Source organism: Podarcis gaigeae, assembly GCF_964106915.1.
Source record: "Podarcis gaigeae genome assembly, chromosome: 6".
In the NCBI taxonomy this organism is placed as follows: domain Eukaryota; kingdom Metazoa; phylum Chordata; class Lepidosauria; order Squamata; family Lacertidae; genus Podarcis; species Podarcis gaigeae.
In genome coordinates this window covers 22,769,504-22,792,096 of record NC_139682.1, presented here as the reverse complement: position 1 = coordinate 22,792,096, position 22,593 = coordinate 22,769,504, and the positions used below count along the sequence as shown (strand labels likewise).

Sequence of the window (22,593 nt, the reverse complement as noted above, 5' to 3'; positions counted from 1 at the left end):
TTCTAGGCAAAAGGGTATGATCTATAATCACACACATCCTTGATGCTGGATGGCAAAAGTGTTTCTACAAGGTTCAGGGGACAAGATGAAGAATCCAGTATCAGTATATTCACATAACAAGGGCTGGGGTGTGTGTGTGTGGAGCATATCTCCTACTATATCTGAATAGATTGAGAAAATTTGGGCCATAGTAGCTATGATTAGAAGGGGAAGAAATGGAGGCAGTGAGAGGTTTTACTTTCTTGGGCTCCATGATCACTGCAGATGGTGACAGCAGCCACAAAATTAAAAGACGCCTGCTTCTTGGCAGAAAAGCAATGACAAACCTAGACAGAATCTTAGAAAGCATAGACATCACCTTGCCAACAAAGGTTCGTATAGTTAAAGCTATGGTTTTCCCGTAGTGATGTATGGAAGTGAGAGCTGGACCATAAAGAAGGCTGATCGCCAAAGAATTGATGCTTTTGAATTATGGTGCTGGAGGAGACTCCTGAGCGTCTCATGGACTGCAAGAAGATCAAACCTATCCACTCTTAAGGAAATCAGCCCTGAGTGCTCACTGGAAGGACAGATCCTGAAGCTGAGACTCCAATACTTTGGCCACTTCATGAGAAGAGAAGACTCCCTGGAAAAGACCCTGATGTTGGGAAAGATGGAGGGCACAAGGAAAAGGGGATGACAGAGGACGAGATGGTTGGATAGTGTTCTCGAAGCTACCAACATGAGTTTGACTAAACTGTGAGAGGCAGTGGAAGACAGAAGTGCCTGGCGTGCTCTGGTCCAGGGGTCACGAAGAGTCAGACACGACTAAACGACTAAACAACAGCAACAACAGCAGCAGCTATGATTAAGCCAACTTCTTACAAAAGAATAAACACAAACTAGCCTGGCTAGTTTATGGAAAAATATGTATTTTGGGTAATGTTTCGGAACAAGTTCAATGATAATGTCTACTCCTATGCTGCTTTCAACATGCTGTAACAGTAGTTCTTTATGCTCTCTCTTTGGTTCATTCTTAATAATAATAATATGATATGCAACCAGACTGGATTGCCAGCTCTCACCTTTTAAAAATGAGGCACAATTAATCTGTAGCATATTTTACACCCTCACAATGAAACAGAAACATTAACACAGATTTGTTCTGAATTACATTCTACTCTTTTGAAGACAAGACTTTCAAAAATGTGGGTGAACGTGGCACATGTATTATATTTAGGCAGCTAGATTTGTATCCAAGATTCTTTTGAAGGCTCGGGGGAGCTTACAAAGTCATCTATCTAAAATATGCCAAAATATTTTCTAAATATAGCACAGGAAGCCGCTTTACACCAAATCAGATCACCGGTCCATTCTAGGTCAACAATGTCTGAACTGACTGGCAGCAGTCTCTCTCTCTCTCAAATACAATAGCCTAGGGTTATCCCAATGAAATTGGTTAGCAGCAGATTCAAGCAGCAGATTACTTCCCTGCAGTCATTAGGTGCCCCAAGTCTTGGTGATGGCTGTCAGATTAGAAAGGGATTAAAGACAATTACAAAAAAAATGGGCTATCTATGAGCAATAGACATAATGGCTACAGGGATCCTCCGTGTTCAGAGGTAATGTGCCAATGGGTATCGGATGCTGGGGAAGAATGATTGGGGGGCAGGGGTTTCTGGCTTCATGCCCCAATTGGATCCAGCTGGCCACTGTAGGGAACAGGATGCTGAACAAGATAAGGTAGACATTTGATGTAATCTAGAAGGCTTACTGATAAAGCCCCGAAAAGCCAATATAACCTAGATCTTAACTCTGCCCCCTCCCGCACACTAAAATCCATTGATTGATAAAAATTATGTTTTTGCTTGGTACCCAAAGGATTGCAGTGTTGGTGCTTCTGCAGAGGGCATTTCATAAACAGATGCAACCGCCTAGAATTACCTCTCCCTTATAGAGGCTGTTCGTACTTTGATGGAGAAAGTACATAGAGATAAGCCTCAGCAGATGATTTTACAAAACGGGCAGGCTGATTTGGGAGGAGGCACTCCTTCAGTTATGGGGTGCTATCGGCTTTCTGAATTGTAGCTCTAGGATACTCCTATTCATGCAGGCAGAAATAAAAAGGTTTCCAAAAGCGCTTCTGCATCATTTTATCAGAACACAAAAGGCCAATCCAATCTCTTGACTACCCAACAGATCAGACATGCCGAATTCCCTACCGTGAGCAGATGCCACAGTATGCCAACAAATGATGCAATGTTGCTGCAGGAAAATCCTTGCCACAGTACACTGAAGTATGAACTGGAGAAATAGGACACAAAGTAATCATTTTTGAATGCAGAATGCAAAAACTTACACTCCAGTGTTTCACACAGCATTCCAAGGGAAAAAAATGTTGCAGAAAATTCTGCTCTATGGTACTTGAATATTTTTTTTAAAAAAAATTGTTAAGATCCAGCCAATTCCTTCCTACCAGTTGTTAATGCCAGTCATGAAATACGAACCACTTTGATGATATTAATGACCTCAATTCCATTGCATTTAAAATACCATTTAGTTATACTGATTATTAAAAACTATTTCCCCAAAAGACTGTTACACAAGGCTGATGAATTTTTACAGCTAAATCAATTTAACTGAATGTGAAAGGAACATTACTGTAGGAGTGATAAGGTGAAAAACAGAGCACTTGAAGCAATTTAGTGGGGCATAGCACATACTGACTCCGCAGACTGAATATGGCACAGGTCACCTTGCCAAGAAACAATTATACCAAGAAAAATTAATACGGCAAAGGTAACAAGCTGTGCGAGGCTTGAGTATGAGCCCAAAGTTGTTTTAAAGCAATTTTAATAAGGAACGTTCACCAGACTGTTTTATTGGAGCAGTTGTGATGGAAAGGGCTACAACCAACTCAGTGGCAAAGCACACTTTACATACAAGAGGTTCAGGTTTCCACTCAAAGCATTTCCAGCTTAAAGAATTCACAGCAATGTTTCTCAGAGAAGACGGTGCCCTCTTTAACTCGCTTTGTTAAACCATTCCCTTTGCACACCAGAGCAGTAACATCTGTGCTTCTCTGCACATAATCGCAGGTGACCCTACAACTCCCATCTGTTACTCCCTTAGTTCCATATTTCCCTAGCCTATAGGTCCCTTTGCACTCTGTGTGGGCTCTTTGTCTCCCATTCTTACTACTACTCCTTGCTGGGGTAGTAACAGCTCACAAGGCTTTTATTCTCCCAGCATTTCCCATACTGAGGGAGACTTAGGTGTGCACAGGCATGCATTGTAGTTCTAACAGCCTGTGTAAATGGAGCCAGCTCCACTCTGCACCTCTGAATCCAGGAAGAATGTAATGTCTGCATTACAGCAGACATAGTGACACAGGTATTCTTACCACTTCTGATTGGCTTTGATGGGCTTTGCATGAGTCCTGAAAAAAACAGAGCTGACGTCACTTCTGGGTTCGGCACTGTGCAAGTACAAGTGATTGTGCACATATCCATCACGCCTAAAACAGGGGTTGCCTATACAAGAAAATTTAAGAAAGAAACCCTAAAGAGGTATGGAAGACTGACTGCCTGACTCAAGGGCGGATTGTCTATCCTGGAAGATAGCACCTCTGGCGCACTGGCCAGAACCCTGAACAAGATCTATCTGCATGGCAACGTGTTTTTTTCCCCTGCAGGTTCCATTCCTTCCTGCGTATTTGGTAAAGCTGGGCAATGACTTGTGACATCTCCACTTGGTGTTGTTTTAAAGCGACAGGAGGCAGACTACAAAATATCAAGCGGCGACATCATTTCATATAGGCTAGCTAGCTGAACCCATGTACAGTGACTGTATAGTGAACATTTACCTGCCTGGTGAATTACCTGCCTGTTGAATTTCTTAGAGCCAATCCACACACTACATGACAGCTAATCCAGGTTAGCCAACAAGTGGGTGCTCAACAGGAACCCACAGAAGAAGTTACCTGATGGGTGGCTGTAGGATACACCCATTTCCAGAGGAGTCCAATTCGCACATATTTTATGGGCACTCTCAGATGTGTGAAGTGGCCCTCATGAGAAGATACTGTACTGTAGTAGTAGTAGTAGTAGTAGTAGTAATAATAATAATAATAATAATAATAATAATATATTATATTTATACCCTGCCCATCTGGTTAGGTTTCCCCAGCCACTGGCTGGCTTCCAACAAAAGATTAAAAAACAGTAATTCATCAAATATTAAAAACTTCTCTAAACAGATGTCTTCTAAAAGTCAGTTAGTTGTTTATTTCTTTGACATCTGATGGGAGGGCGTTCCACAGGGCAGGCGCCACTACCAAGGCCCTCTGCCTGGTTCCCTGCAACTTCGCTTCTCGCAATTAGGGAACCACCAGACGACCCTCGGCGCTTGACCTCAGTGTCTTTAATATCTGTCTTTAATGTTTCTTATAAACATTGCTAAGGGAGAAAACAAGTGTTCAGGTGGAAGAAGAACACTCTACCCTTTCACAACTCAAGTTTTCCATTAAAAGCTGTGAAAGAGCACCCTCTTTTGGTTAAATGTTGTCAATGTCATGGACTTTAGCAATATGTTCCATCAAGAACATTTTTTCACAGGTTATTTTTCTTTTTGCAAAGTTTTCAATCTCAGGTATTTAAACACAAACTTAAAACTGCTGCAGTAAAATTCACAACCCAATACAATTGGCTTACATGCAGTTTAAAACAGCAAATCAGACTAAGAGGCAGCATTTTAATCTCCATACTAAACCCCACACCAACCTACCTGCAGCATTTAGAAGTGAGATAGGATAGACATCCTATATGTCTAGGGTCACCAAAATGGCATTCGTGGATGTAATGGGTGTCCCTGAGGCTTCCCCTGGCGCCCATGAATCCTCTGAGCCTCCCCGCAACACTTAGCTGCCCCCCTTGCTCTGTAGTATGTCCTTTAAATGTTCAGATTCAGGTAGGTGTTGGTCTGACGCAGTCAAAATAAAAAATTAAAAAATAGTCCTGTAGCACCTTAGAGACCAACTAAGTTTGTTCTAGGTCCAGTTACAGATAGGTAGCCGTGTTGGTCTGCCATAGTCAAAACAAAAAAAATTCCTTCCAGTAGCACCTTAAAGACCAACTAAGTTAGTTCTTGATATGAGCTTTCGTGTGCATGCACACTTCTTCAGATGCAGTGGTACCTTGGGTTAAGAACTTAGTTCATTCTGGAGGTCTGTTCTTAACCTGAAACTGTTCTTAACCTGAAGCACCACTTTAGCTAATGGAGCCTCCTGCTGCCGTTGCGCCGCCTGTACACTGAAACTGAAGTCACCAGACTCATATATGTAGTGCGAGGGTGGGGTGGGGTGTTTCTGAGAATGTTTGCTTTTGGCAAACATTATATAAAATAAGACTGTGGGAAAGAAATGATCGGATCACAAAGTAGTAGAATGGACTAACGGCAAGTGGGGAAAGGGAAATACATTTTAAATGTACCTTTATGCTTAATTTTTTTTTTTTTAAATATTTTTATTAATTTTAAGAAATACAGAAAAAAGAATAAAGGATAGTTATAAGAAAATAGAATAGAAGAATAACAAATTTCCATGTTCTTTTTCCATCCAGTCTAAAGCAGTGTTTCCCAACCGGTGTTCCGCGGCACACTAGTGTGCCGCGAGACTTTGCCTGGTGTGCCGTGGGAGGGAGGCGGGCTCCATGTGCTTAGAGCAACAGGCTGCCGCCCCAAGCCTCGCGCGCCCGACGGGAGCTCCTGCCGGGTGCGCAAGGCTTGCAGACACTCGCCCGAAGCACGGGGCACCCTCCGGAGGGCTCCGCGTGCTTCGGGCAACAGGCTGCCGCCCCAAGCCTCGCGCGCCCAGCGGGAGCTCCTGCCGGGCGCGCAGGGTTGCAGACACTCGCCCGAAGCACAGGGAGCCCTCCGTAGGGCTCCCTGTGCTTCGGGCAACAGGCTGCCGCCCCAAGCCTTGCGCGCCTGGCAGGAGCTCCTGCCGGGCGCGCAAGGCTTGCAGACACTCGCCCGAAGCACGGGCAGCCCTCCGTAGGGCTCCCTGTGCTTCGGGCAACAGGCTGCCGCCCCAAGCCTTGCGCGCCTGGCAGGAGCTCCTGCCGGGCGCGCAAGACTTGCAGACACTCGCCGGAAGCACGGGCAGCCCTCCGTAGGGCTCCCTGTGCTTCGGGCAACAGGCTGCCGCCCCAAGCCTTGCGCGCCTGGCAGGAGCTCCTGCCGGGCGCGCAAGACTTGCAGACACTCGCCCGAAGCACGGGCAGCCTTCCGTAGGGCTCCCTGTGCTTCGGGCAACAGGCTGCCGCCCCAAGCCTTGCGCGCCTGGCAGGAGCTCCTGCCGGGCGCGCAAGACTTGCAGACACTCGCCGGAAGCACGGGCAGCCCTCCGTAGGGCTCCCTGTGCTTCGGGCAACAGGCTGCCGCCCCAAGCCTTGCGCGCCTGGCAGGAGCTCCTGCCGGGCGCGCAAGGCTTGCAGACACTCGCCCGAAGCACGGGGAGCCCTCCGTAGGGCTCCCTGTGCTTCGGGCAACAGGCTGCCGCCCCAAGCCTTGCGCGCCTGGCAGGAGCTCCTGCTGGGCGCGCAAGGCTTACAGACACTCGCCCGAAGCACGGGGAGCCCTCCGTAGGGCTCCCTGTGCTTCGGGCAACAGGCTGCCGCCCCAAGCGGCATATAGTCAATATAGGCACAGAGTTAATTTTTTAAACATTTTCTAATGGTGGTGTGCCTCGAGATTTTTTTCATGAAACAAGTGTGCCTTTGCCCAAAAAAGGTTGGGAAACACTGGTCTAAAGGACTTCCCCACATCCTCCAAACCCTGCGTTCTCTGTCATATAAAACATCAGCAATTTGTTAACTTATTTCAAAACTTATTGTATCTTCCATTTTATCATGTTCCCTGATTTCAATTTTACTATAACCCAATTCTTGTATGCTTTGTATTAAACACAATAAAGTTATTTCATTATTTTACCTCTAAATTCTTGTGTCTTAATTTTCATTTCATTAACTTACATTTGCTGAAGCTAGAGTTTCCTGAAAGGTGCATTTTTTTAACATTCATACAGCTTATAGTGTTTTTTCAAATAGTCCTTAAACTTTTTCCAGTCCTCCTCAATTGTTTCTTCTCCCAAGTCTCGGATTCTGCCAGTCATTTCAGCCAATTCCATATAGTCCATCAACTGTGATTGCCATTCCTCCAGCGTGGGTAAATCTTGTGTCTTCCAATATTTTGCAATCAGGATCCTTGCTGCTGTGGTAGCGTACATGAAAAAGGTTCTGTCCTTCTTAAGCACTCTCTGGTCTACCATGCCCAGAAGGAAGGCCTCTGGTTTCTTAGGTAAGGTAAATCTCAGTACCTTTTTTAGTTCATTATGGATCATTTCCCAGAAGGCCTTCACTTTCGGGCAGGTCCACCAGAGATGAAAGAATGTCCCTTCCGCCTCTCCACATTTCCAACATTTATTGTCAGACAGATGGTATATCTTAGCTAGCTTGACTGGGGTCATGTACCACCGGTATACCATTTTCATAATATTTTCCTTCAAGGCAGTGCATGCCGTAAATTTCAAACCGGTGTTCCATAACCTTTCCCAGTCTACAAACATGATGTTGTGCCCCACGTCCTGCGCCCATTTTATCATGGCGGATTTGACTGTCTCATCCTGTGTATTCCACTTAAGCAGCAAGTTATACATTCTCGAAAGTAGTTTACTTTTTGGCTCTAACAATTCAGTCTCTAGTTTCGATTTTTCCACCTGGAATCCAACCTTTTTATCTATTTTAAAGACCTCCTGAATTTGCGCATAGTGCAGCCAGTCTCGCACCTTAGTTTTCAGTTTTTCCAAGCTCAGCAACCTCCAATTGTCTCCAATTTTTTCAATTATTTCCCAGTATTTAGGCCAATGGGCCTCCATGTTAAGTCTCTTACGTGCCTTGGCCTCCACCGGTGAGAGCCACCTCGGAGTCTTACTCTCCAATAAGTCTTTATATTTTGTCCAGACCATCAAAATTGCTCTTCTGACAATATGATTTTTAAACAATTTGTGCACTTTAACCTTGTCATACCACAAATATGCATGCCACCCAAACGCATTGTCAAACCCTTCCAGATCTAGGACGTCAGTGTTCTCCAATAAAATCCAATCTTTCAACCAGCAGAAGGCTGCAGATTCATAATATAACCTCAAGTCTGGCAGGGCAAATCCCCCTCTTTCTTTCGCATCAGTTAATATTTTAAACTTTATCCGGGGCTTTTTGCCCTGCCAAACAAACTTAGAAATATCCTTCTGCCACTTTCCAAAACATTCCACCTTGTCCACGATCTGTAGGGCCTGAAACAAAAATAACATTTTCGGCAATACATTCATCTTTACAGCAGCTATTCGGCCTAACAAGGAAAGTTTCAATCTTGACCATGTTTCCAAATCTCTTTTGATTTCTGACCAACATTTCTCATAGTTATCTTTAAACAAATTCAAATTTTTGGAGGTCAGGTACACCCCTAGGTATTTTACTTTTTTAACCACATTCAACTCCGTTTCTTTAGAGAACTCATCTGTTTCTGTAACTGTCAAATTTTTTGCTAAAACCTTGGTTTTTTGCTTATTTAACTTAAACCCCGCCACCCGACCAAAATCAGAAATTAATTCTAACACTCTTTTAGTACTGGAGACTGGTTCCTGTAATGTTAATACCAAGTCATCTGCAAATGCTTTCAATTTATATTGTTTCACTCCAACCTCAATTCCTTGAACCAACCGGTCCTTTCTAATCATGTTTAGCAACACCTCCAGAACTGAGATGAACAATAGGGGGGAGGGGGCACCCCTGACGTGTCCCTTTTTCAATTTTAAACTCCTCTGTCACCACATTGTTTACTATCAATTTAGCTTTTTGTTCTGTATAGATTGCTTCTATACCATTTTCAAACCCCTGCCCCACTCCCATCCCTTCCAAATTTTTCTTCATGAACATCCAAGAAATATTATCAAAGGCCTTCTCTGCATCAATAAAAATTAAGGCCGCTCTAGTATTAAGATTTGTTTGTAGAAGTTCCAAAATGTCAATAATGTTTCTTGTGTTATCAAACAAATGCCTACCAGGGAGAAAGCCAGCCTGGTCCTTATGGATCACTTCATTTAATACTTTTTTAAGTCTACTTGCCAGAATATCTGCAAAAATTTTGTAATCCACATTTAGGAGTGAGATGGGGCGGTAATTCTTAAGTTGAGTCTTTTCAGTTTCTAGTTTAGGTATCAATGTGATGAAAGCTTCTTTCCACGTTTCCGGTGCCTTCCTTCCCTCCATAATCTGGTTACAAACCTCCATCAAGGGTTGTATCAAATAGTCCTTTAAAACTTTATAATATTTGGAGGTTAGACCATCAGGGCCTGGAGACTTGCCCAATTGAAGATTCTGAATGGGACTTTCAATTTCTTGCTGTGTGATGTTACAATTCAGGTTTGTTCTCATTTCCAGGGGTATTTTTTGTAATCCATTAGTTTTAAGAAATTGATCCACCTCGGAAGCTTTTTGCGGCCCTTGTGAGTAGAGTTCTTTGAAGTATCTCTGGAAACACTTTCTAATTTCCTCGGGTTTCTGAACCATTCTCCCTTCAATCTCTAGATTTGTAACTGTGTTAAGCTTTTGTCTCTTTTTCAACTGCCAGGCTAGCAGTTTCCCACACTTATTCGCCGATTCGAAGGATCTTTGTTTCATTTGTTTAATTTTCCATTCCACCTCTTGATTTATCAATTTTGAATATTGCGCCTGGAAAAATTTCACTTCTCTTAGCACATCCTTCGACTTAGGCCTAGATCTTAATTTTTTCTCTCCTTCTCTTATTTTCTCCAATATCTTCTCCTTCTTTTCATTCCAGAGCCTTTTCTTAATCGTGTTTTGTTGTATTAGAAACCCTCTCATAACTGCCTTACTTGCGTCCCAGATTATTCTTTTTTCCACGGTGGTATTCAAATTTATCTCAAAATAGTCCTTTAAAGTTTTTTGGGCCTTCTTAACAATCTCCTGATCTCTTAATATAGTGTCATTCATTTTCCATCTGAAGGATCCGGTTGTATTTAGTCTCAATTCCACTTTCAAAGCATTATGGTCGGAGCAGGTTTTTGGGCAGATTTCCACTTTTCTAGTCTTAGGTGCCAGTCCTCTAGTTGTCCATATTTGGTCGATTCGTGTCCATTTCAGATGAGCTTCAGAAAAGAAAGTCCCTTCTTTCCCTAGAGGGTTCTTAACCCTCCATATGTCGACTAAGTCCATATTGTCAGTCATTTCAAAAAAGGTTTTAGGTAGTCTGCCATCTTTCGATATGTTGGCACTTTGTGACTTATCCATGTTTACAGACACAACCCCATTCATATCACCCAACATAATGATGTTATTATAGTCCAAGTAATCCAGCATAGTCTCATGCAGCTTCCTGAAAAATTCCGATTTTCCCTCATTTGGAGCATATATTCCTAATATCAAAATTTTTTCTCCTTGTGTCTGTATTTCAATCGCCAAAATTCGGCCATGTTCATCTTTAAATAAGAATTTCGGTGACAGGCTCTCCTTTGCATATATCACCACTCCTCTTTTCTTAACTTTGTCCAAAGAAATAAATTCTTGGCCTAGTCTTTTATTAGTTAGCACTTTTCTGTGGAGCCTTGTCACATGTGTTTCTTGTAGGCAGATAACGTCCAATTGTTCCTTTTTCAAAATGTGAAAAACTTTCCTTCTTTTTTCCGGGGAATTTCCGCCATTTATGTTCCAACTGAGAAGCTGCAGAGACATCCTGAATCAATTGACGGGTTCTACAATGGGGTGTCTAAGCTTCCCTCCGATCCCGGAGGAGGTAGTGCTGGTCCAGATCCAGGTGGTATGACTCTTGAAGGTGGTCCCGGTGGTGGTGGAGGCCAAGTAGCTGCAGCTCCTTTTTGCAGGTCCTCCTCGTGGTCGTGTAGGAACTTCTGCTGGTCTTCAGGTGATTTAATTTTTATTTTCCTTCCTTTGTAAGTAAATGAAAGTCCTTGTGGAAACTCCCACCTATAAGGAATTCCGTTGTGTCTCAACAATTTAGTCAGGTCTATATAGGTAGTCCTAAGTTCCAAGAGATATTTGGGTATATCTCTGTAAATTTCGGCCCTTTTGCCTTCTATCTCCAAAGATTTCTTGAAATGTAGGCCTAATATCTTATCCCTCTCTTCTCTTGATCTCAGAACAACTAAGCAGTCTCTGGACTTGTCTTTCTTTACAGATTTTCCCAGTCTAAAGGCTGTCACAATTTTAAATTCTTCCTCAATTCCCCAGAATTTGGAGAACAAAAGTGTCAGAAATCCCTCTAAATTGTCTTTCTCCAGTTCCGGGATAGCCCTTATCCTGAGATTGTTTTCTTTACTTTTCAGTTCAACCAATGACAGGTAGGCTTGTTGTTCCCCTACCTGTCTTTTCAGAGGCCTTACTTCCCCTTTAACTTCATCAACCTTTATATTCGCCTGTTCTGCTTTTTGGTTGGCTTCCACAGCTAATTTGTAGTTTTCTGCCGTAGCTCCTTGCAGTTTCTCAATTGCCTGGGTGTGCTGCGAAACCTGTTCAGTTAATTTGCCAATAGAGGATGTAGCTTGGTCAATTTTTGATGTTTGATTGTCCACTTTTTGATTTAAAACTGCCAGTTGTTCCAAAATTTGTTTCAAAACTGTTTCAGATCCTCCAGTTGCCATATCTTCTGCAGCAGGCTGTGCAAATTCCACCTCCTGTGCTGTCAGCACAGTTGGGACGGATGATCTGCGGTGATGAGTTAAAGTTGTTTGCATGAGTTGCCCAGATTTTTTCTCTTTTTCTTTATCTTTGGCTTTAGCTGCTCTTGTTCTCCCTGAGCCGCTCATTCCACACCTGCCTCTGTTCAAGGTCAAATGATCTTTTGTCCCATGGGAAAGACAAGTCCAAAGTATAAACAAATTAAACCACAAAAAAATTCAATAAAGTTCAATTCCCAGGCCACTATACTTCCACAGTCCTATAGGGGGAGTATTTCAAAGTTTCAAAGAAGAAAGGAACTATTTTCCGCCATTGAAGTTCCTATATTCCCCATGTTAAATTTTTGTAGTTCCCAAAGACAAAAGGAAGGTTTCCAAAGCTTCCAGTCTCTTAGAATCCAGCCACAAGGTGTCAAGAGAGGTCCCAGCAACAATGTTAAACATTAATGTCTCAGTCTATGCAACAGTTTAAATTTCTGCAACAATGTCGTCAATTTGACAGCAGTTTGACAGTTCTCTTCTATACACTGGCAGCCCGATGACGGGGTTATCCCTTTCAACTCCGTTTAGCTCAAAGATAGGGGGACAGTTCCAAAAAGCAAAAGTCCATAAGTTTCACAATTCTTTCCCTTTTATCCTCAAAATGCAAAGTCTATCAATGCACTCTTTCTTCCAGTTTTACAATCCCTTTTAAACACTTCAGCTCGCTTCAGAGCCCTTGCTTTGATCTAATTAGCAGAGTCGGGAGGCGGACTTCCTGTTACTCGCCTCCCGTTTTCAGCCGAATTTCTTCAATTTAGATTAAGAATTTAAACCCCTTACTCACGGGTATGTTGCTCCAATTCCGATATTTTCAAGAAGAAAGGTCAGCGCTCATCAGCAGCAGCAGCGCGGCTTTGCTTCCACGAAAAGAGCGATGAACTCACAGCGCCGCTCCCCCTTTCACGTTCCGGAGCCTCTTACGAGGCTCCTTCTCCGCTTCTGGGGGGGCTCAAGGCGCCCGCCGAGTCCCACGGCCGCAGGCTCGCTCTGCCTGCGGTTTTTCTTAATGGGTCTCCGCTTTGCCGCAGCGGACAACCCTTTTTCGCGGAGCCCCTCTTCACAGCGCGAAGAGGACCGCCATTGCTGTTTCGCGCCGCCTCCGGAAGTCCCTTTATGCTTAAAAATAAATCCTGCAAGTAGGTAGACTAGAACCTTTCTTATCTGCTTTTTGGGGGGTGGAGGGTTGCTTGCTTGCTTAGTTTTGCTGGGCATTTGTGAAGGGGGAACATTAAAAACACAGTACCCACCATTTGAAGCCTGAAGTAGCGAAGAGCGATCTAGCACCTCATGTGTGGTCTAAGCTTAAGTATAGGCTATAAAACAGCATGCTTAGTTTATTAATATTGTTAGTATAAAGCTATTTAAGAAACACAAGTTGGTGATATCAACTGCTCCGCTTTGCTCCACAGCCCCAGCATAACTGCACTTATTTGTGTGCTTTAACACAGGTTTTAGAGACTACAGCTAAATGGAAGCATCTGCTTTCTACTTCCAGGACCTGACTACCACAGAAGGTAGAGAGACACTGCAATGTATACTGCATGTACTCAATAAAATGGTTTTTGCAAAACACTGTTCAGTTGAATAACCTTGTGGTCCCTTCCAACTGTACAATTCTATGAAAGTTTCATTTCTCATGTTATGCTCCCTCCAGTGGTGGAAAGGAGCATTTTTCAGGAGAATGAAGAACCACAATGAGACAAAAATAGACCGCTGAACTTTCATTTTCTATAACCTACACCTGGATGTAAACCACGCTGTAATATCATAACCTAACAATGAAGCAAACTCAGCCCAAATTCAAAGAACACAAATGAAAAATTCATTTTTTAAATCATTATTTTCTTAGATTCATGGAGGTCAGTTTTCACTGATCACATCATAGTAAGCAGGTATCACAGCTAGCTTGCTTTATGTTACAAACAAGTCAAACTTGTTTTTGATTGAAAGAACAATCCTTGATTATAAGGATGCCTTGCCAAAGTAGCAATTACTAGTAATTCAAGTATATGAGTGAATACAATCTAGGAAAACCAACAGTATGTCAGAACAGCAGCTGCCTGCATTCTCGTTATTACTCTAACATGCAACCAACTGGCATATCATAACCACAAATGCCTGTATGGCCCATATAGATTCAACAATCATTCCGGCCAGCTGCACAGGGGGCAAGAGGACCATCCTCTGAATTCCATCAAACACCAGGCACTTGCTGACTCAAGATTAGCTAGGCCACATAGACATTATATCCTAAGCAATTCGTGTTCTTGCATCGTTTCATGCGACTGATTCTATTAATGCAAATCACTTCCCTTTTCCATTTACAGGAAGAGGCTTCTTCTTAGTACATAGCAGAACAAAGTTCATTTTCTCTTTTCCATCCTGTCCAGCCTCCTGCCACTCACAGTGCACCAGAACAGTGGATCACAATTTAAGCTTTTTATCCTGCATGGAAGAATATTTATCACCTGAGACTTAAGACATGGTTAGGCAACCCAAGGGCTTGGACACGTCACTTTCTCCTCTAACGCCACATCACAAATGGCTTTGCAAAGTCCCCTTAGTTTCAATAGAACATTTCCCCCCTGTGGCAAATGTAATGGGCAAGCTCCCCGCTTTTCAACTCTGAGAAGTGTTTGCCAAGCAGTTTCCCCAAGAATTAGGAAATGGTTTCCAAGAAAGTTAAAGGTAAAGGGACCCCTGACCATTAAGTCCAGTCGTGACCGACTCTGGGGTTGCGGCACTCATCTCGCTTTATTGGCCGAGGGAGCCGGCGTACAGCTTCCGGGTCATGTGGCCAGCATGACTAAGCCGCTTCTGGCGAACCAGAGCAGCGCACGGAAACACCTTTTAACTTCCCCGCTGGAGTGGTACCTATTTATCTACTTGCACTTTGATGTGCTTTCAAACTGCTAGGTTGGCAGGAGCAGGGACCGAGCAACGGGTGCTCACCCCGATGCGGGGATTCGAACTGCCAACCTTCTGATCGGCAAGCCCTAGGCTCAGTGGTTTAACCCACAGCGCCACCCGCATCCCAAGAAAGTAAGTCTCCAGGAAATACTGGGGTTAAATTCTCCCTGCCTAGGGTAGCCTAGGCAGCCAGTCAAGAATCCAGGCTCCAGTGTCAGTCAAGCAGGATGGCCCCACTATGGAAGTGGGCAAATGGTGTGCCAACATTGGACCGTGCACCTATTTCTACTAGTACACAAATCATGATCTAATCCATATTTGGAAAAGCCTCTGACTTCTGCTGCTTAAGCACGTGTCATGACTTCAAGGTTTTCAGCCTTCCCTCTCCCTCCTTCCACCAGTTTCTTGCGATAAGAACTTTGAGATAAGCACCTGGACCTATGTCATTCCACAAGAATGTTTATGGCTTCTCTGCTCAGTCCTTCACCTACGTTCTATTTACATTCCATTTCTCATTAACATCAGCTCAGAAACCCTATGATGCTCCCAAAGTGTGTTGTCAGGAACACAATAGGGTCTGAACACTTCTCTTAGCAACTCCCCTCCCCAATTGTACCTGAAGGAACTTCTTGAAACCTTGAATGGTGCCATGTTCCAGAGACCGCCCCACACTTTGCCACTGCCTTGTAAATTCTGGAGGAAGAGTGTGTGTGCCATCAACAACAACCCCCAATATGAGTAAAATCTAAATGTGAAAGAGCCTGAACTCAGCTAAAGGTTTCCAAACTGAGAAAAATTCTCCAAAGCACCCATTCAAAAATTTGTTCCCTGTCACTGCCGGCATGAGAAGGGTATCACATTGGCTGTCCCTGCTTTAAAGCTTAAAAGACTGCACTTTATTATAATGAAAAATGGACTTACTCTTCATTGTACCCTCATCTTCTTCATCTTCAGCATTTATGACCATTGTTCCCAGTTGAGACTCTAACGTGTCATTGTATTCTATCATGGTGTTGATGCCATCACTCATTCCACAAGCAGCTCTGATTGTACCAGTCTCTTGTCCCTGTGCCCGCACCATGGTCCTAGCGTCAGTTTCATCTTCTTCCTGAACAGAGATGCAAGAGATATAATTTTGAATCAGACTAAGCAAGGTATCAGTATTTCTCCAAGGCAATGCAATTAGAATTGAATGGAGTGTGTAATGTTAGTTTAGATTCTAGTTCGTTATCAGTTAGTAACAGTTTCTTTTCAATGGACAGCAAATATTGGACAGACAGCTTTGAAGATCGAAATCTGCTATTTAATCAAGTTACACATTACAAGCAACAACAGAGGAATGTTAAAAAGCTTTGCAAAAAAAAAGTTACCTGCAGAAATTTTAGAAGTTGAAGTAAAATTATTAGTGCAAACAAATGTTACATAATTTAGCAACAGATCGTAATGCTCAGATTCCACTTTCCTGTAACAAATATTTTAAGTTTTCCTTCAAAATACTGATTATGATAGCAGATAGCATTTTGGCAGAGGAAGCACCACACAAAACTGTGAAATTACTTGATGAAGTCCTGAACTTATGCAATCCTTCCACAAAGTGGGCTTGTATGTTGTTTCAGGCTCCTTGGAGGAAGGACAGGGTCGAAGTGTTAATAATAATTATGCATAATATTACACTTATTTTTGTTCAAAACTGTCTCTTAACTTTGAAGTTGGGGATTCTAAACAGATGCATGTTTTTAATTTGCCAACACGTATCATCTAGAACAGTGGCTCCCAAATGTCCAGGAAAAAAGACTTTGGCAATCCAACCCAGCATTGAACCCAATGTGTTTTGACTACAAGTGATTTTGGCTTTAGGCTTGATCCCCAGAATGTAGCCCCCACATAATTTGCAGTCTATCTGTATTTCACTACACTTTTAGCTGTATATAACAGCCTTGTTGGCTGTTTTCTACTTCTTTTGTTTTTAGAGTCTTGCTGTTTTTTCTATATTGCAAGAAGATTGCATTTTATTGTTGCGAACCACCTTAGGGACGCCAAAAGGGGATGCATAAACTACTTCCGTAATAAAAAAATAGTCTAATGTGAAGTGAACAAGCCCAAATAAGCTACAGCAAGCTGCTTGTTCCTCACTTTCCTCTCTTCCTCCTCCATAGCCAAGAGAGAAATTCAGAAGGTCGCTCCTCTGCTTTTGCAGAACATGCATTTCCACTTTATGCATTTTTATAGAGCTATAGCCCAAAGTATCTGGATACCACCAGGTAAAGGGTGGCTTATTTGGAAAATGTGTTCACTGGTTTTCTGCTGGTGCATTCTGATACCCGTTTGAAATAGCTGTTTTTAACTCTGGTTACATCTGGTCCCAACTGTGACCCACTTGGGCAATTTAAAGTCATTTCTGTAGCTCTCCAGAGCCTTAGGCAGAAGGGCTTTCCCAGCCCGCCATCCAGGATCCTTATACTTCAAGGATAGAAAATGTCCCACATGCCAAATGTGATCCAGAAGGTTTTCCCCATTTGGCCCATGAGGCACTTTCCCCCAAACCACGCACGCCCACCTGCCCCACTCCAACTGTCATGTGTGATGTCAGGTATGGGGCTGGTAAAGTTGTGACTGGATCAGCTGATCGTGCAGCTGAACTCTGACAGGCAGGAGAGGCAACCAATGCGTCAATCACCTGACCTCTCTGACATCAGATGACAGACATGACCCTGCCCACCTGCCAAAGTTGAGCCCCAGCTCTGCTACACTTGAACATAACAGGTATTGAACCTGGGACCCTTCTGCATGCACGACATGTACTCTGCTATTGATGTAGAGCCTTTCCTTTCCATTTAAGCAAGAAGATTTCAAGTCGACTTGCTTGCTCACTATATTTCACCAGCTGCGGTTAGTTCCAAGGCCACTGACCTACTGAGAGACTTGGGCGTAATTTTTTCAGAAAGCAGACTTTAAAAAACCGACACAGAAATTATGAACTGCCAACACAGCTAATAGAGGGGTACAGAGCAATGCTACTACAGGAAGGACAATGGTTAAGTAGTTTTAGCACTCACTGAATTTTCTTCATCATCATGATACATCTCACGCTGTTGAGCTTCCTGAATTTTCAGTTTAATATCCATTGCTTCATTAATCAGGTCTCGTAGGATGAAAACTCCTTTGGCATTTTTTACAAACGGATGCTAAAGAAGACACATTAACAACAATGAACTTTGAACAAAGTGTAGCAGCAAAAGATCTTAACCCCAAGCTATGTTAATCCCTTTAATTCTGTTGATTTTGTAATGCAAGTTTATTCAAGCATGGCAGCCCTGCCCAAACAATGCAATCTGCAAGGCAAACGCATTTCTACTATGTTATGTGTAAACACTTCAATAGCTTAGGACACAAAAAGGACTATTAATGCCAAATGATCTGCCTAATTTTGCAAATGGGTGGAAAGTAGTAATTAATATGAATATGAAAGTATGCATGTTCTGATCTATACACATTTTTTATCAGCAACAGTACATATTGTTCAGACAGCTACGATATAGAAGATTCCACAAAGCCTCCCCTGACTATGGAAATAGGAATTTCCTGAATGTTAATTTGGGAGCAAGCCTCAATGAACTGAGTTGCTTCTGAGTAAATATGCATAGGACCTAATATTTACAAAGCAGCTACACAATCACCAAGCACAGAGGTATAAGGAATCAAATATAATCCAGTCCCCTGCCCAAGAAACAGTATCCTATACCCAAATCATTCCTGGATCAGTGTTCACTTTGCCTACTGATAACCCCCACCAGGCAGCAACATACTTTATTCTTTAAGCACTACAATCCAACTCTAAAACTTAGAAGCACAAGATGATCAGCAACAAAACTGCTACAATGGAGGGGCGACGGGGAACAGACAGGAAAACTGCCTGTCTATTTCTCCAACAGACAAATAAGTTTATTTATTGCTTTACATTCCAACAGATACAGACCTGAAGCAGCTGCGTGGCAGTGGCTCTTTTTTCTGGACACTTCACAAGACACTGCTTTACAAAGTCTGTGAATTCGTCTGACCAGAGTTCCGGCTTCCGGAATGTTGGAGGTGGATTTGTTGGAATCATGAAAATTGCCTGCAAACAAAGTATATATTTTTTTCTACCTGCTGTTGACCTTATATATATTTTTTTAAGTATAAATCAAACAATGACCACACTGAGAAAGATTTTGCAAGGGTGGACCAAAGTTCTTGACAGTGTTGCACAGGGGATGGCTAATGATGACCCCAAGCCACTAACTGGAACCCTGAGAAGTACCCACCTCCATCATAATTCTCTACCATAATTCCACCAGTGGAATTGGTGGCAGCCACCAATACATTGCACTGTTTCTTATGTGCTGCTTTTTATATTCAGAGGATAAGAGCATATCTTTCAAGCCTGCAAACTGCAATTGTATTCAAACTGTACTCTGCATAAGCTGGGTTCAGAATCAAAATGCTGCTGTTCTCATGGAACAACCGGACTACATACAGCCTTTGGCAGCTTTCCTTGCAGTCCCCTAAACCCCAGGAAGTCCTGCCCACTTTCCTCAACTGCTCAGCCGATTAGCCGTCAGTTGGGGGCAAGGAAAAGACTTATCAGCTTAGTGACTTTGGTTGTATTGGGATTGGGGGGGGGGCAGTTAAAAGCCTCCATTCTCCAGCAATCCCAGTGTATAAAAGATCAATGTACCCATGCTGTCTCAGAAGGCATGAAGTGTGTGTGAGTGTCTCTATGTGAAGCTTACTGAACACTGTTGTATAGAGCTGCAGTGGGAAGGAGGGATCAGCTGAAATCAAGCAGAAGATCTTGCATTGGTGGAGCTCCACTCTTGCAAGGTTCTTCCATCCAATTTCAGGCAACCCCCTCACCCCCCAACTGCAGGCTCCTGTATGACAAAACCTGCAATGTTCAGAAGTTCCTCCAAGACTCCAAAGAGAGGCTTTTTCGGGGAGGGGGGGATCTGAAGGTTTGTGCAAGCTGGCATCTGCTTAGGCAATCTGTTGATACAAGATCACTATACTATCCTTTCCTTTGGAGTGTTTCCCTTCACCCATTGTGAAACTGATGTTAAGAGAACAGGCTAGTTTGGTGCTGCAAGGTCAAACAATTGATGTGTTGAGACAACCTTCTCTACACATTAAAATAATGTGTGACATGGTTACAGGGCCACATGGGCTAGGCCCTCCCCCACTGATGTTCACACCCTCCATGTAAGGCCCCTCACAAGACCTGTTGAACGCAAAAGCGGCAATGTGCAACCCTGCTGCCCCACCCCCTCAACACATGACAGGGCACCCATAAGATCATGCAATGGCGTATTTAAGAATCTGGATTCTCACATGTCCATTGAATTAAAACGGGACTTGTGGGTAGTCATGGTTGAGATTACACAGTTAAGTTTGGTTACCCAACACTTACCCTCATCGGGTGAATATCAGCATATGGTGGTTTTCCTTCCGCCATTTCAATGGCAGTAATGCCCAAAGACCAGATGTCTGCTAGACAATTGTATCCGATTTCTTGAATCACTTCAGGTGCCATCCAAAAAGGAGTTCCTATCACAGTGTTCCTTTTTGCCATGGTGTCCTAACAAAGGAAAGGGAACCCAGTCATAAAATGAAGTGCAGCAATTAAAAAAACCAGACTTAATGAAGCAGCCTTTACTAATCTGAAGCCCTTCGGACCTTTTGTATTACAACTCCCATCAGTCTGTGTTGGCGAAGGCTGAGGGGAATTTGTAGTCCACAATATCTGGCATCAGATTGGAAACAACTGTCCTAGAGGTTATCCAGAGCACATTGCTCTTGGTATCTAAAATGTGTTAGAACAATAACAATTAAATGAAATCTAATCCCCAGCATAGTTAAGCCAACAGAAACTGATTATGTTTCATGAAAAAGAAATAGACGTTACTTCTACATTACAGAATATAAATTTCACCACGGCTACACCATACTAGCTGGTGGCCCCATGCAAGTCCCTCAGGATCACAGAGCAAAACATGCAGACTGAAGGAGGACCAGCATCTTGCGAGGGCTGAATAAGTCACAGCATCTGTGTAAACAATAGTAGCAGCAGCTTCAAAACAGACCATTCAAGTAGTAGTTCTCCTACTCCTCCCAAGGCGTATGGGGTGGGGGGGTGGGCTGCCAGCTAACGTGCACCAGCTCCAGGAAACTAAATACTGAATGAAACACAAGCAGAAAAATGTATATAGACAATATTTACTCACTGTGAGTTGGCCTGCTACCCCGAAATCCGCAAGTTTAGCATGCCCTTCTGTATTGAGTAGTATATTGCCAGCTTTGATGTCACGGTGTATTTTCCTCATGAAATGGAGGTATTCCAGCCCTTTGAGTGTTGATTGTATTATTGTAGCGATTTCATCTTCCATCAACTGAAGGAAGAAATTAACTACATTAACCGATACCAGCAACTAACTGTTGCTAAGAGAGACTGCCAGTGTCCATCATAAATATACAAATGTTCCACCCATCTTACTACTATTATTTATGCAGAATAATTGGGACTCAATATGAGAACTGGTATCTAAAACTTGTCCCTTTCCTTGTCAAACTGGCTCCCAGTTTCCCTGTACACTATGATGATCCCATCAAAACTCCACCAGCCTAAATTATTGTTTGCTATACAAAATGGACAGCGAGAAAGTGGGAGTTGGGAGTCTGACAACATCTGGAGGGTCACAGGTTCCCTTTTCCTGCTCTAAAGTAACTAAGAACTGACATATCCTGCTGCCTCCTAATACAATCAAGACCCACCATGCATACACACAGCCAAATAAAACTGCAAATGCAATGCTTTCTTGAGAAGGTGTATACACCCTGGGGGCATGAAAGAGGCAGTAGAGAGGCTATGGACTCAGGATGCTGTTACCATCTCAATAGCAACAATGAGAAGGAATACACTATGTACTTTAACATCTTATGTCACTCAAAGAAAACATCAAGCTAATTACCAAAAGGATTTAAATACAATGCTATTTACTTAATTTCATTTCTTATATCGAGAGCATTCCTGATGCACCTCATCCCAAAGCGATTTACAACACAGCAAAAACTATACACAAGACAAATGTGTATATAAAAACAGCTAAATCATTTGTGTACACACACACCAACCAACCATCACCATATATAAAATCAATTCAAATCCAACAGATACTAGCTGAGATAAAAACCTCTACTTAGAAAGCTTGCTTCAAAAGAGGAACATCCTGAATAGGCACCAAAAGTATAACAGAAAAAATGCCATGTTCAACACTAGACATTAAAATGTCATATTAGCACTTGATGCTTTTGTCTGCAGAACATCACACATTTATGAAGATGCTGAAGGAACACCTACCGTTTTATTTCGCAGTCGAATAATATCAGACACAGATCCGGCACCGCAATATTCCATGACAATCCAGAGGTCCGTGTTCTTAAAATAGCTGCCATAGTATTTGACTACATGAGGACTAATAAAAATTAAGATGTGTCACTGAAGTACACATTTGTCATTTACAAAAATGAAAATCAGGCTTAGTACAATATTGTGGGGTCCTATTAAAAGCACAAACTTGGAAAAAGGACATCTCCTTACATAGCTCTGCTATTTCATTCATCTGCCGGAAGTATGCATAGTGATATTTAACTGGATAGAGTGAAAGAGCTTGATTTATTTGGTCTGCAGTGGCTGCCCAATAGCTTAATGGGCAATACTCTACTAAAAAGTAAATAAAATAATGCACGAAGAGCTATATCCTTTGTTTGAAGCAATACCCAACATTGCCAGAGCTAATGATTATATGAGAGACATTACCATAATAATGGTAACAGCCATTAGTTAGGGGTAACAGCCAAAC

The 22,593-nt window shown here is 42.7% G+C and overlaps 1 protein-coding gene across 2 annotated transcripts in view; it reads right to left on the bottom strand.

Moving 5' to 3' along the window:
* STK4 (serine/threonine kinase 4) overlaps nucleotides 1-22,593 on the bottom strand; it is a 76,424-nt gene that overhangs the window by 44,262 nt on the left and 9,569 nt on the right. For both annotated transcript variants that reach the window (XM_083746276.1, XM_083746275.1), the window contains exons 4-9: nucleotides 22,092-22,206; nucleotides 20,959-21,123; nucleotides 20,145-20,312; nucleotides 18,678-18,815; nucleotides 17,758-17,886; nucleotides 15,623-15,809 (exon numbers count right to left, since the gene is read on the bottom strand). In XM_083746276.1, coding sequence (XP_083602402.1) covers nucleotides 15,623-15,809; nucleotides 17,758-17,886; nucleotides 18,678-18,815; nucleotides 20,145-20,312; nucleotides 20,959-21,123; nucleotides 22,092-22,206 — 902 coding nt within the window. The remainder of the gene's footprint in view (nucleotides 1-15,622; nucleotides 15,810-17,757; nucleotides 17,887-18,677; nucleotides 18,816-20,144; nucleotides 20,313-20,958; nucleotides 21,124-22,091; nucleotides 22,207-22,593) is intronic.